Raw genomic sequence first — 14,288 nt, forward strand, 5'->3', positions numbered from 1 at the left:
AGAATACCTTGGATTCTGACATACACCATGTTGGTTCAGAGATCTCCTTCTGAACATGATCTGAACCAGAGAACTTCTGCGCCCAGAGCAGGGGCTGCAGCACTGACCTCAACAGGGGCTTGATCTCGGGGGCGGGGGGGGGGGGTTGATAGTATCATTTCCTAAAGTCAAAGGCAGCTCTGTTCCTCCCTGGGACAGCACAGAATGGTACCCTGTGGACCCCATCCCCTTACCTCAGTTCCCCCCATCCATTCTGCAGGAAGCTTTGCTGGAGCACCAGAGCAGATGTCTTCCTTGCTCTGTCCATGTGACTCCCCCATATAGAGGCACCAGGGTCATTATGCGCTCATGAATCCCTCGGAGGGGCAGACACCTGGCACACCTGGGAGTTACACCTGTGGGGATACTTCTGCTGTGCTGTTTCTCACAGATGCTTCTGTCGGGAAGCTTTGTTGTTGTTGTTAGGTGTGAAGTTGTGTCCGACCCATCGCCTGGAGAAAAGGAGGTTGAGAGGGGACATGATAGCCCTCTTTAAGTATTTGAAAGGTTGTCACTTGGAGGAGGGCAGGATGCTGTTTCTGCTGGCTGCAGAGGAGAGGACACGCAGTAATGGGTTTAAACTTCAAGTACAACGATATAGGCTAGATATCAGGAAAAAGTTTTTCACAGTCAGAGCAGTTCAGCAGTGGAATAGGCTGCCTAAGGAGGTGGTGAGCTCCCCCTCACTGGCAGTCTTCAAGCAAAGGTTGGATGCACAGTTTTCTTGGATGCTTTAGGATGCTTAGGGCTGATCCTGCGTTGAGCAGGGGGTGGGACTAGATGGCCTGTATGGCCCCTTCCAACTCTAGGATTCTGTGATTCTAGTTCAGCAGTGGAATAGGCTGCCTAAGGAGGTGGGGAGCTCCCCCTCACTGGCAGTCTTCAAGCAAAGGTTGGATACACACTTTTCTTGGATGCTTTAGGATGCTTAGGGCTAATCCTGCGTTGAGCAGGGGGTTGGACTAGATGGCCTGTATGGCCCCTTCCAACTCTAGGATTCTGTGATTCTATGATTCTATGACCCCACGGACAATGATCCTCCAGGCCTTCCTGTCCTCCACCATTCCCCGGAGTCCATTTAAGTTTGCACCGACTGCTTCAGTGACTCCATCCAGCCACCTCATTCTCTGTCATCCCCTTCTTCTTTTGCCCTCGATCGCTCCCAGCATTAGGCTCTTCTCCAGGGAGTCCTTCCTTCTCACGAGGTGGGGATGCAGCTGGTGGAGGTTTCTGCGGCGGCGGCGAAGCTACCGCAGCCAGCAGCTATGCCGCCGCCACCTCTTGCTCCTGCGACGAGCACTGCTGCTGCCGCTTCCTCCGCCCGCCGCTGCACCGAGGCCTCCTCCTCCTCCTCCTCCTCCTCCTCCTCCTCCTCCTCCTCCGCCTACCCGTCAGCTAGCCAACCTCCGCCCGCTCGCCCAGGCCGCTGGGCCTGCCGCGCGGCCTGCGCACCCACTCCGGAGGGCGGGAAGAAGAGTCTGAGGAGCCCTCGAGGAGCAGCCAGGGCAGTCGGCGGGATGGCGCTCTGAGGGGGAAGGCGGCGTGGCGGCTGAGGAGAAGGAGAAGGAGAATGCCTCAGAATGGCTCTCGGCTCACCCTCACGTCTACGGTTCAGGTAGTCCGTTCTGCGGGGGGCGGGGGGGATCTGAAGGTCAGATTGCAGTCCTTCAACTTATCCATCAGAACATCATGGGGAACCTTGTCAAAAGCTTTACTAAAATCCAAGTAAATGACATCAACCGAATTTCCCCGATCCAGCAAACCTGTTACTTGGTCAAAAAAGGAAACCAGGTTGGTCTGACAATGCATCAATGAGTCCCAACATGATTTACAACACAAAAGCAATTGTCCACAGGAAGGCGAGGCAATTAACACGTCAGTTGGTTGCTCTCAGATGCCGATAACCGTGACTGTACATACAATAAAATAGGGGTGGGGTGGTAGAATGATACACATTGGAACCACAACAGTTTAACAGAACCAGACTGGTTATGACACCTCTTCAGCCCAGCATGTGGGTCCTGCTAGGGCTCTGCTTACCAATTCTGACCAATGGGGCAATTCTGCCCATTGTTCTTTGACAGGCCAAGGAATCGGAGCCATGCCCTGGCAGTTTACAACCTGCAAGCGGGAATGTAAGAATCATAGAATCACAGAGTTGGAAGGGGCCATACAGGCCATCTAGTCCAACCCCCTGCTCAACGCAGGATCAGCCCTAAGCATCCTAAAGCATCCAAGAAAAGTGTGTATCCAGCCTTTGCTTGAAGACTGCCAGTGAGGGGGAGCTCACCACCTCCTTAGGCAGCCTATTCCACTGCTGAACTACTCTGACTGTGAAAAACTTTTCCTGATATCTAGCCTATATTGCTGTACTTGAAGTTTAAACCCATTACTGCGTGTCCTCTCCTCTGCAGGCAACAGAAACAGCATCCTGCCCTCCTCCAAGTGACAACCTGTCAAATACTTAAAGAGGGTTATCATGTCCCCTCTGAACCTCCTTTTCTCCAGGCTGAACATTCCCAAGTCCCTCAACCTATCTTCATAGGGCTTGGTCCCTTGGCCCCAGATCATCCTCGTTGCTCTCCTCTGTACCCTTTCAATTTTATCCACGTCCTTCTTGAAGTGAGGCCTCCAGAACTGCACACAGTACTCCAGGTGTGGTCTGACCAGTGCCGTATACAATGGGACTATGACATCTTGTGATTTTGATGTGATGCCCCTGCTGATACAGCCCAAAATGGCATTCACCTTTATTATTATTATTATTATTATTATTATTATTATTATTATTATTATTATTATTAGATTTATAGCCCGCCACGAGCCGCAAGGGAGTAACAATATCGCAAATCCCCATTAAAACCCCATAAAACAATAATAACTTTGCCAATATTGCTGGCATGGCAAGAATGGCAGCTCAACTCCCCCCCCTCCCTCCCTCCTACTACTAGCAGGTGGAGAGGAGGTCCTGATGATGTTTTGCTTCGGGTCCAGAACCCGAGTCCCCGGGGGAGGCATAGATCTATTATCAGCCCCGGCTTTTTTTTTTTTTTACCGCTGCATCACACTGCCTGCTCATGTTTAGTTTACAATCCACAAGTACTCCAAGGTCTCGTTCACAGACAGTGTTACCTAGAAGCGTATCCCCCATCCAGTAGGCATGCTTTTCATTTTTCTGACCCAGATGCAGAACTTTACACTTATCCTTATTAAATTGCATCTTGTTCTCATTTGCCCATTTTTCCATTGTGTTCAGATCTCGTTGAACTCTGTCTCTATCTTCCGGAGTATTTGCCAGTCCTCCCAATTTGGTGTCATCTACAAACTTGATGAGTAGTCCCTCCACCCCCTCATCTAGATCATTAATAAATATGTTAAAAAGTACCGGGCCGAGCACCGAACCCTGAGGTACCCCGCTACTCACCTCTCACCAGTCTGATGAAACACCATTGACAACAACTCTTTGAGTGCGGTTCTCTAACCAATTCCCTATCCACCTGACTATCTGAAAATCCAGATTGCAGTCCTTCAACTTATCCATCAGAAACTTATCCTTCAACTTCACCATCTTGGTGAAGCTCAGGACTCTACTGGGGGCAGGCACTGGGTCGGTGGCTATGGATGAGGCCCACAGCATCTGCTGTCCCAGGTTAATCCCCAAGTCTCTCTCCATTCTAAAAAAGACCAGACAGCAGGTGATATTAAATATTTCCACCTGAGAGTTGCTGACAGTCAGAGCAGTCCAACCTGGCCTTGATGGACCTGGGCTCTGAATCCTTTTTTGCAACAAAATTGGTAGAATTATAAAGAAGGTTGTAAGTTACTTCGGCCCAATGTTAATGATGGTTGTTTTTGTATATTTGTAATTTTTTTTTAATTGTGTTGTTTAAACTCACTCATTCTGGGCAGGAGTACTGAACAACATATAGGAAACCCCAGAATTTTGAAGCCTGAAATGTGGTGTAGGTAAGGCGCACATTACAAATGTTTCTCACTTCCCTGGGGAGGGGGGTGGCTCCCAGGGGAGGCAGGCCCTGAAGTCCTGGTTAGGGCTCTCAGGAACACATAAAGGCTCTTGCGTTCCTTGAATCACAGCCAGTGTCCGTGTGCAGAGATGGGTGGGCGGAGGCCTCCTCCTTGGAGAATCTGAGATTGAGTCCCGATCCTCTCCACACCTCCTGAATCGAGGTGGCCTGGTCCTCTTGCTGGAGGGGAGTCCGTGAGTTCTCTTGGCTTTGCATCCCACATCCTCAGTTTCACAGGTATGGTTGTGCGTGTCTCAACTGCAGATTCAGCACTGAGGATTTAGCTGTGCAATAAAACGGGTGTTGGGAGAGGGCCTGCAGGGACACTGGACTGACACTGGACTAACAGCAGAGGAAGCTTCACTCGTGAACTAGGATGCTGGCTAGGAAAGAGGAAAGGCAGGATTAGCTGTATTATTAGTGGGGAGAGAGTTCTGGGCTGTTCTCGAGGGAAAGCTGAAGAGTAGCATTTTGAGGGCAGACAAGGCAATATGGCTCTCCTCCTACAGTTCTTCTAGCTGGGGCTTGCGGTCCATTTAGGGACCTTTTTCTGTCCCTCCTCCTCTCCTATGTCTTCTTTCATGAGATGTTGCTCTAACCTAACACCCAGGAAAGTTTTGCAATTGGTTACAAGATTCCCAGGTTCAGTCCTGGGCCCCCCTGGAAGCTCTGCAACCTGATGGGGAAACCAGCTGTTATAAAAGGAGCACCACAGTCTGAAACAAAACCAGCAGGATGTGATTTTCTGCTGCGTCCCCCTCTTCATCACCCTGAAGGCCAGTGATGGGAAGACTCACAGGGCAAAGGCATGCCTTCTTTTGCGGTATGGCTTGAGAGGCTGATTTCTTTGCTGAGTGGCCTTGGGCAAATGGCTCGATCCGTCCTCCCCAAACTGCCCTCTCCTGAAGGATAAGCCTTCTGCAGCCTCTTGTGCGCCACAAGGAGAAGGGTTTGGCTCTGCAGGATCATCTTCTTGGCACACAGAAGGTCTCAGTTAAAAGATCATAGAATCATAGAATCATAGATTGGGAAGGGCCATACAGGCCATCTAGTCCAACCCCCTGCTCAACGCAGGATCAGCCCAAAGCATTCTAAAGATATGGCAGGAGTCAATGTGAAAGACCTCAGCCTGAGACCTGTGACAACAACGGCCAGTCTGAGCAGGCAAGACCGACCCTGCTGGGCCCCTGGGCCACTGCATGGCAGCTCCACACCTTCCCATGCCTGGCTCCCCCTCTGCTCCTTGGCTCCACAGAGTCAACCTTGGTGACGGCACCTCCTTGCACTTCTATACAGTGTGGAGTCCTTCCAGGAGCTGAGCTGCCAGATTTCACCACCTCTCAGTGAGGAAATGCTGCAGGAGTTCATTGCAAAGGCAGCTGGACATATGAGCAGAGTGAAGTGGAGGTGTTGTTTGACCCACAAGATGCACCTTGCCAGAAAGCTGGGAATGAACTCTACCCAAGATGCAATGAACTCCTTGGTCTAAATTCAGACCTCAACTACACTGTTTCTTTCTTCCCGCCCTATAGAGCCAAGTCCTATCCCCCCCCCCACCTCTGCAGGTGAACTACATTCCAGGAAAAGGGTTCCCAGCATCCCGAAACATGTCCTCCTGTGAGTGAGAGGTGCTTCCAAGCCCTTTTCCCCAGGATCCGTGATTAGGTCAGATTCACAGAAGTGCTTTTCCTTTGGACCGTCTTCTTTGTAGGACTTCAGTTGCAAGAAGGTCTGCATTTCAAGACGAATCTTCTTGGAACTGAAGTGTGTGAATTCTGGCTGGTCACTGAGCCTGCCCTTTTGAGTAGTTTGGGCACGTCCATTTCCTCATCACTCTCCTCCTCCCTCCCTCCCTCCCTCCCTCCCTCCTGAAAAAGGGGGGATGAATTTGTTATGGTGCTGTTACTTAGTTTTAAAAAATGCAGTCTTGCAAAGCAGCATCATAACTTTATGACCCAGGTGTACATGTGTGTGTGTGTGTGTGTGTGTGTTTTTTAACCTTCAGGCTGTCAGGGTGAAGGGGGAGGCAATCAAGGGTGCAAAATGGTGAGCTTAAGGGGTGCAATGAAAACAAAGGAGCAAGCAAGCACTATTTTGCAAAACAACCCACATTTTTTTAAGGGCAAAGGAGCAAAGCATGATGGGATGCTGCCACTGTCAGACCCAGTGAGGAAAGCATATCCCGATTTTCAGGAAATGAGGAGAGGAAAGGCCAAATGTGGAAAGGCTAGAGTCAATTCGCAGCACCTAAAGGAAAGCCAAAGTGAGCCTAAAACAAGGTATGTTTCCTAATGCAGAAACGGACACTGATCTGCGATCCCCATTCCTCAAAGTCTAAAGAAACAGGTATTTGCTGAGGCCAGGGAACAGGCTCAGATGCTAACAACTGTAGTGTTTGCTTGGCTGGAACATAAGATCTAGTAGGTTGGACTGAGCTACAAAAATAGCAAAAATATTTTGCTTTGTTTCAACAGAGAGCTAGAAAGACAAAACTCCTATCATGTTGTCTCCCAATGCATCCCTTGAGCCCCCAGCATTCTTCCTGACTGGCTTTCCTGGGCTGGAAAAAGCCCACCTCTGGATTTCCATCCCCATCTGCTCTGTGTACTTTGTGTCCATCGCTGGGAACTGCACCATCCTCTTCATGATCAAGACAGACCGAACCCTCCACGAACCCATGTACTATTTCCTCTCCATGCTGGCCCTCTCGGACCTGGGCTTGTCTTCTGCCACGTTGCCCACCATGCTGGGTGTCCTTTGGTTCGACCGCCGCCTGATCCACTTTGACGCCTGCCTGATCCAGATGTACTTCATCCACACCTTCTCCATTGTTGAGTCAGGCATTCTGGTCTCCATGGCCTTTGATCGCTTGGTGGCCATCCGGGACCCGCTGAGATACACATCCATCTTGACCAACGGAGCGATCATCAAGATCGGGCTGGGGGTTTTCCTCCGGGCTGCCTTCCTTGTCTTCCCCAGTTCCTTCCTCCTGAAGACAATGCAGTATGGAAGAACCAATGTGCTCTCCTATCCGTTCTGTTTGCACCAGGACATCCTGAAGGTGGTGCGCTCGGACAGGAGAATGAGTAGCATCTATGGCTTGATGGTGGTCCTCAGCTCCATGACTATTGACTCTGTGTTGCTCATTGCATCCTACATCATGATCCTCAGAACTGTGCTGAGCATCGCCTCCAAGGCGGAGCGCCTGCGGACCCTGAACACTTGCATCTCCCATATCTGTGCTGTTGTCACCTTTTACACCCCCATGATTGGCCTCTCTATGATCCACCGGTATGGGAAGAATGCACCACCAGCTGTGCACATCCTCATGGCCAACGTCTACCTTTTGGTGCCCCCACTGATGAACCCTGTTGTGTACAGCGTGAAAACTAAACAGATTAGAACACGGATTGCTAAAAAGTTGAGGAAGGAGCCCTCTTAGACGTAGAACCCACATCCTGACCAAGCAAAATGATCTGATGCACCTGTGTCCTTCTCCAGTCAGGTCTGTCCCACTTCTGAAATCACACAGATGTAGGGAGGTTTAGTCCGTCTTGTCCGTTCTGCAGCCTAATTCCGTATTGGGTTTAAGCCAGTGAACAGCCAGCCCTGACCATGAAGCAATGAATCCCATTCTTCAAAGCTAAAACAGCCGACAGAACTAAAACAGTTTCACAGGGCCTGCAGAAGGGAGCTCTTCCAACAAGTATTTGGTTGAGACCAGGTGACCAGCAACATCTACAGGGCCCCTGATCCCTCCCTCCCTCCCTCCTTCCCTCCCTACCAGAAATCCACCCATGTGTCCTGATCTGGACCTGTTTGCATTGTTATACTCTGTTACTTATCATTATCATTATCATTTGTTGTTAGGTGCCAAGTCATGTCCGACCAATTGCAACCCAAAGGACAATGATCCTCCAGGCCTTCCTGTCCTCCACCATTCCCCGGAGTCCATTTAAGTTTGCACCGACTGCTTCAGTGACTCCATCCAGCCACCACATTCTCTGTCGTCCCCTTCTTCTTTTGCCCTCGATCGCTCCCAGTATTAGGCTCTTCTCCAGGGAGACCTTCCTTCTCACGAGGTGGCCAAAGTATTTGAATAATAATAATAATAATAATAATAATTATTATTATTATTATTATTATTATTATTATTATGAAAAACTAAATTCCATGTACTCTTTTCTGTGTTTTATGTAAACTGCCCTGAGCCTCAGGGGCAGGCGGTATATAAATGCAAGAAATAAATAAATAAACTTGCCCCTGTTTCCTCGGTTAACTCCATAGGTCAGCCTTCCTCAACTTTTTTTTACCATTGAGAAACCCCTGAAACATTCTTCAGGCTTTCAGAAACCCTGGAAGTGATGTCAGCAGACCACCCATTCCTGCCACACCCTTGGAAGTCACATCACAAAAATATATGGTCACATAGCTCAATAATGATCATAGAATTATAGAATTATAGAATCATAGAGTTGGAAGGGGCCATACAGGCCAACTAGTCCAACCCGCTGCTCAACGCAGGATTTGTTAATGGTTTGTTTTTAAATTAAAAATATATAAAGAATTAACTCCCCCTCAACCTGCTATACTCTTCCAGGGCTGTCGTGAAAGCCAGTTGAGAAACAAGGGGGAATGGATTTGACTACACATGAAATCAATGCCTGGGCCCCCTCGCAGAGCAGGTGGGAGGGGTACTGGCAAGTGGAAGACGCCAGGCATCATCTTCCTTCATCACTCGGGATGGCCTGTAGGACATTCCTGTGTGGCACGTTAGACTTAGGAGAGCAGGGGCATCTTTTCCCAAGCTGGCAAATTGTGCGTGGAGTGGCAAGTCAGAATCTGCAGTGGCTTCCATCAGTTGCATAGCAGCTTTTTGCAAGGACTTGGCTTTGCGGTTGGAGCAGTTAGCAGGGCTCCTAGGTGCCATCCAGTGGGCAGGTCTCAGCATCCAGCTGGGAAAATGGCGGCTTGGAATGCCAGAGGCACTCTTCGTGAGTGGGTAGAGGGGACATTCCACCAACGAGGGACAAGGTAGAGACCATAAAGACTAGAGAACCCCTAAAGACCGCTAAGCAACTTGGGGCTTTTCTGTGTTTCATCACTGTGTGGGCACTGGTCAGACCTTCTATATGGGCACAGTATTCCACCCTCTTAACTGACCATCCTTCTCTACCATGGCTGCAAATTGTGAAGAACATCAGCCCCAGACTTCAGAGATGATTGTGAAAGATTCAGGAGTTCAACATCAAGACTGAGCAGATTGATGGACAACAATAAAGTTGCAGGTCTCCTTTCCAGGAAGGAAGCAAACTCAAAAAAGGGACTCAAGAAGTGTAGATGGCTTCCTTCATAGCTGGTGAAAAATACATCATCCCAAGAGCGATCAGAGTTACATCCTTTTACAGAGGGTTACTTTGCAGCCAATCCTAACAAATTTGTTGTTGTTGTTGTTGTTGTTGTTGTTATTATTATTATTTCGATTTATTTCCCACCACTCCCAAATGACAGTGTCTTAAAACCCCATTAAACTCCCATTAAAAGACTTTAAAACATCACAGCATGGCGGCACAATAATAAGACCCCCTTCCTAGAAAATTATGAGAAATATACAAGCTAACATATCTCACATTCGAGAACATGCATGTAAATCACCCAGCATAATCCCACACATCGAAATGAGTCCCTGCAATCATAGAATCCTACCCAGAAGTGTCTCTCCCATCCAGTAGGCCGCTTCTCATTTTTGTCACCCAGAGGTAGAACTCTGCACTTCTCCTTATTCAACTGCATCTTGCTCTCATTTGCCCACTTTTCCAGCATGTTCATCTCATTCAACTCTATTTCTATCTTTTAGGGTGTTTCTACTCCTCCCAATTTGGTGTCATCTGCAAATTTAATGAGCAGGGATCTGCTACTTCCTAAACTAAGGAGCCTGTCCTATATTTTAACATCTAATAGGGCATGCATATACAGAGAAACAGAAGAACTGCATATTCCTATTTCAAAAGAACATTTTCTTTTTAAGAATCATTTTATAATTTTGGAGGCTGGGAGTGGTTCTCTGTGCCACGTAGATCTCCGCCATCTTGGACACACTATTTTAAAAGGAGCACCAGGAGGAGGGCAGTCACTTGGCAAGCAGCTGTCCCTCTGGGTCACACAAGGCTGTAAAAAGTCCCTTTTGTGACCAGGCACTGAACAACTGGAGACGCAGAGGCAAGGGCTGAGATCTTGGAAGGGAAGCTGATAGTCCTGACCCGCTGAGGGGACAATTCCTCAAAAAGGTCAAGAAGTGGTGGAAGGTTTCAAAGAAAGAAAGAAAGAAAGAAAGAAAGAAAGAAAGAAAGAAAGAAAGAAAGAAAGAAAGAAAGAAAGAAAGAAAGAAAGGCCTGTCAAAGTATTGGGAATGCCTTGGAGTGAGCAGGATGTAATAGGACCTGGGAGTTGGAATAGACCTGTCCCAACACACTGCCCATCAACTTTATTGGATGTTTTCAGTCTGGGTGTGTAGCCAGGGGATATATATTTACCAATAAAATAGGGAGGAGTATGATGAATTCTGTATAATACTTGCCTGAAATTGTATATAAAGGTATTTTAAGTTGTGAGTTACTTTGGCCCAACGTTAATGGCTGCTATTTTTGTATATTTATATTTTATTTCAAAAACTGTATTGTTTAAACTCACCTATTCTGGGCAGGAGTACAGAACAACACATAGGAAATCCCAGGTGTATGTCTGGAGCACATTACAAATGTTTCCCACTTAGCAACTCCTGGGGGAGGGGGGGGGGCTCCCAGGGGAGGCAGGCCCTGAAGTCCTGGTTAGGGCTCCCAGGAACACATAAAGGATCTTGCACTCCTCGAATCACAGCCAGTGTCCGTGTGCAGAGATGGGTGGGCGGAGGCCTCCTCCTTGGAGAATCTGAGATTGAGTCCCGATCCTCTCCACACCTCCTGAATCGAGGTGGCCTGGTCCTCTTGCTGGAGGGGAGTCCATGAGTTCTCTTGGCTTTGCATCCCACATCCTCAGTTTCACAGGTATGGTTGTGCATGTCTCAACTGCAGATTCAGCACTGAGGATTTAGCTGTGCAATAAAACGGGTGTTGGGCCTGCAGGGACACTGGACTGACTAATAGCAGAGAAAGCTTCACTCGTGAACTAGGATGCTGGCTAGGAAAGAGGAGAAGCAAGATGAGCTGTATTATTAAAATGGGCAAATGAGAAAAAATGGGCAAATGAGGACAAGATGCAATTTAATAAAGATAAGTGTAAAGTTCTGCATCTGGGTCAGAAAAATGAAAAGCATGCCTACTGGATGGGGGATACGCTTCTAGGTAACACTGTGTGTGAACAAGACCTTGGGGTACTTGTGGACTGTAAACTGAACATGAGCAGGCAGTGTGATGCAGCGGTAAAAAAGGCAAATGCCATTTTGGGCTGTATCAACAGAGGCATCACATCAAAATCACAAGATGTCATAGTCCCATTGTATACGGCGCTGGTCAGACCACACCTGGAGTACTGTGTGCAGTTCTGGAGGCCTCACTTCAAGAAGGACGTAGATAAAATTGAAAGGGTACAGAGGAGAGCGACGAGGATGATCTGGGGCCAAGGGACCAAGCCCTATGAAGATAGGTTAAGGGACTTGGGAATGTTCAGCCTGGAGAAAAGGATGTTCAGAGGGGACATGATAGCCCTCTTTAAGTATTTGAAAGGGTGTCACTTGGAGGAGGGCAGGATGCTGTTTCTGCTGGCTGCAGAGGAGAGGACATGCAGTAATGGGTTTAAACTTCAAGTACAACAATATAGGCTAGATATCAGGAAGTTTTTCACAGTCAGAGTAGTTCAGCAGTGGAATAGGCTGCCTAAGGAGGTGGTGAGCTCCTCCTCACTGGCAGTCTTCAAGCAAAGGTTGGAGACACACTTTTCTTGGATGCTTTAGGATGCTTAGGGCTAATCCTGCGTTGAGCAGGGGGTTGGACTTGATGGCCTGTATGGCCCCTTCCAACTCTAGGATTCTAGGAGTCTAGTTCAGCAGTGGAATAGCAGCCTAAGGAGGTGGTGAGCTCCCCCTCACTGGCAGTCTTCAAGCAAAGGCTGGATACACACTTTTCTTGGATGCTTTAGGATGCTTTGGGCTGATCCTGCGTTGAGCAGGGGGTTGGACTAGATGGCCTCTATGGACCCTTCCCACTCTATGATTCTATGATTCTAGGATTCTAGGATTCTAGGATTCTATTTGAGGGTCCACTTTCTCCTCCTCTGTACATGACATATTGCTCTACCCCAACATTCAGAATGGTTTTGCAATTGATTACAAAATACCCAGGTTCAGTCCTGGGGGCCTCACTTTGGAAGCTCTGCTCCTTGATGGCTGAACTAGATGTTACAAAAGGGGTGCAGCAATGCCCCTCAAAGTCTGAAAGAAAACAACCAGGATGTGATCGTCATCTGTGCAGCTGCTCCCCCCTCTTCACATTGCAGAGGGCCAGCGATGGAGAGACCCACAGGGCCCAGGCAGTACTGCTCGAGGGCAGATGGCTTTGCTGAATGGCCTTGGGCAAATCGTTTGACCCGCCCTCACTTCAAAGAGGAGAAGCACCCTGCAGTCTCCAACGAAGCTGTTTCTCTCTCTCTCTTCCCATCCTGTAGAGCAAAGTCCTATCATTCCCCACCTCTGCAGGGGAACTGCGTTCCTGGGACATGTTCCCAGCCAAAGAGGAAGCCCTCTCAAATGGGTTCAAGAGTTTCTCCCTTTATTTTATTTCTTTTCAATTCATACTCCACCCCTTTCAGCATTCTGGCTCAGGAAGGAAGGATCACAACCCAAATTGCAACGGTGGTTTTGTTGTATATTTTCTGACAGGTCACAGAGGGCTTGAAAGACAGCACTCTTCTGCCAGGACACAAGAATACCTGAACACCTGAAGCTGCCTTATACTGAGTTTATCTGCTATGACCTGAGCGGCAGCAGCGGCCCAGGATCTCAGGTGAAGGTTCTTCTCATCACCCCCTATTTAGTCCTCTTAACAGGATATGCCAAGGACTGGTCCTGTGACCTTCTGCAGGCCAAGCAGATGCTCTCCCACTGACCACTTGGTCCCCCTCCCACAAAGACATATACACATTGGGGCTAGGGAACAGGCTCAGATGCTAACAACGGGGGAGTTTGCTTGGCTAGAACATGAAATCCAGTAGATAGTACTAGGCTGCAAAATAACAAAAATATTTTGTTTTCTTTCAAGAGGTAAGGAGAAAAATCCTGGGAAGACTATCATGTTGTCCCCCAATGCATCCCTTGAGCCCCCAGCATTCTTCCTGACTGGCTTTCCTGGGCTGGAAAAAGCCCACCTCTGGATTTCCATCCCCATCTGCTCCGTGTACCTTGTGTCCATCGCTGGGAACTGCACCATCCTCTTCATGATCAAGACAGACCGAACCCTCCACGAACCCATGTACTATTTCCTCTCCATGCTGGCCCTCTCGGACCTGGGCTTGTCTTCTGCCACGTTGCCCACCATGCTGGGTGTCCTTTGGTTCGACCACCGCCTGATCCACTTTGACGCCTGCCTGATCCAGATGTACTTCATCCACACCTTCTCTATCATTGAGTCGGGCATTCTTCTCTCCATGGCCTTTGATCGCTTGGTGGCCATCCGGAACCCGCTGAGATACACATCCATCTTGACCAACGGAGCGATCATCAAGATCGGGCTGGGGGTTTTCCTCCGGGCTGCCTTCCTTGTATTCCCCTGTTCCTTCCTCCTGAAGACGATGCGGTATGGAAGAACCAATGTGCTCTCCTATCCGTTCTGTTTGCACCAGGACATCCTGAAGGTGGTGCGCTCGGACAGGAGAATGAGTAGCATCTATGGCTTGATGGTGGTCCTCAGCTCCATGACTATTGACTCTGTGTTGCTCATTGCATCCTACATCATGATCCTCAGAACTGTGCTGAGCATCGCCTCCAAGGCGGAGCGCCTGCGGACCCTGAACACTTGCATCTCCCATATCTGTGCTGTTGTCACCTTTTACACCCCCATGATTGGCCTCTCTATGATCCACCGGTATGGGAAGAATGCACCACCAGCTGTGCACATCCTCATGGCCAACGTCTACCTTTTGGTGCCCCCACTGATGAACCCTGTTGTGTACAGCGTGAAAACTAAACAGATTAGAACACGGATTGCTAAAAAGTTGAGGAAGGAGCCCTCTTAG

At 48.7% G+C, this 14,288-nt stretch overlaps 2 protein-coding genes across 2 annotated transcripts; both read left to right on the plus strand.

Moving 5' to 3' along the window:
* Positions 1–6,550: 6,550 nt before the first annotated feature.
* LOC143840574 (olfactory receptor 51G2-like) lies at positions 6,551–7,804 on the plus strand. The gene has a single exon (XM_077344186.1). It carries the CDS (start codon positions 6,565–6,567, stop codon positions 7,504–7,506), a length of 942 nt encoding a protein of 313 aa, XP_077200301.1. The 5' UTR covers positions 6,551–6,564; the 3' UTR covers positions 7,507–7,804.
* A 5,542-nt stretch (positions 7,805–13,346) lies between these two features.
* LOC143839278 (olfactory receptor 51G2-like) lies at positions 13,347–14,288 on the plus strand. Its single transcript, XM_077341069.1, has one exon. The coding sequence runs from the start codon at positions 13,347–13,349 to the stop codon at positions 14,286–14,288; it is 942 nt and encodes a 313-aa protein (XP_077197184.1).

The sequence above is a fragment of the Paroedura picta genome, chromosome 6, assembly GCF_049243985.1.
Source record: "Paroedura picta isolate Pp20150507F chromosome 6, Ppicta_v3.0, whole genome shotgun sequence".
Classification (NCBI taxonomy): Eukaryota; Metazoa; Chordata; class Lepidosauria; order Squamata; family Gekkonidae; genus Paroedura; species Paroedura picta.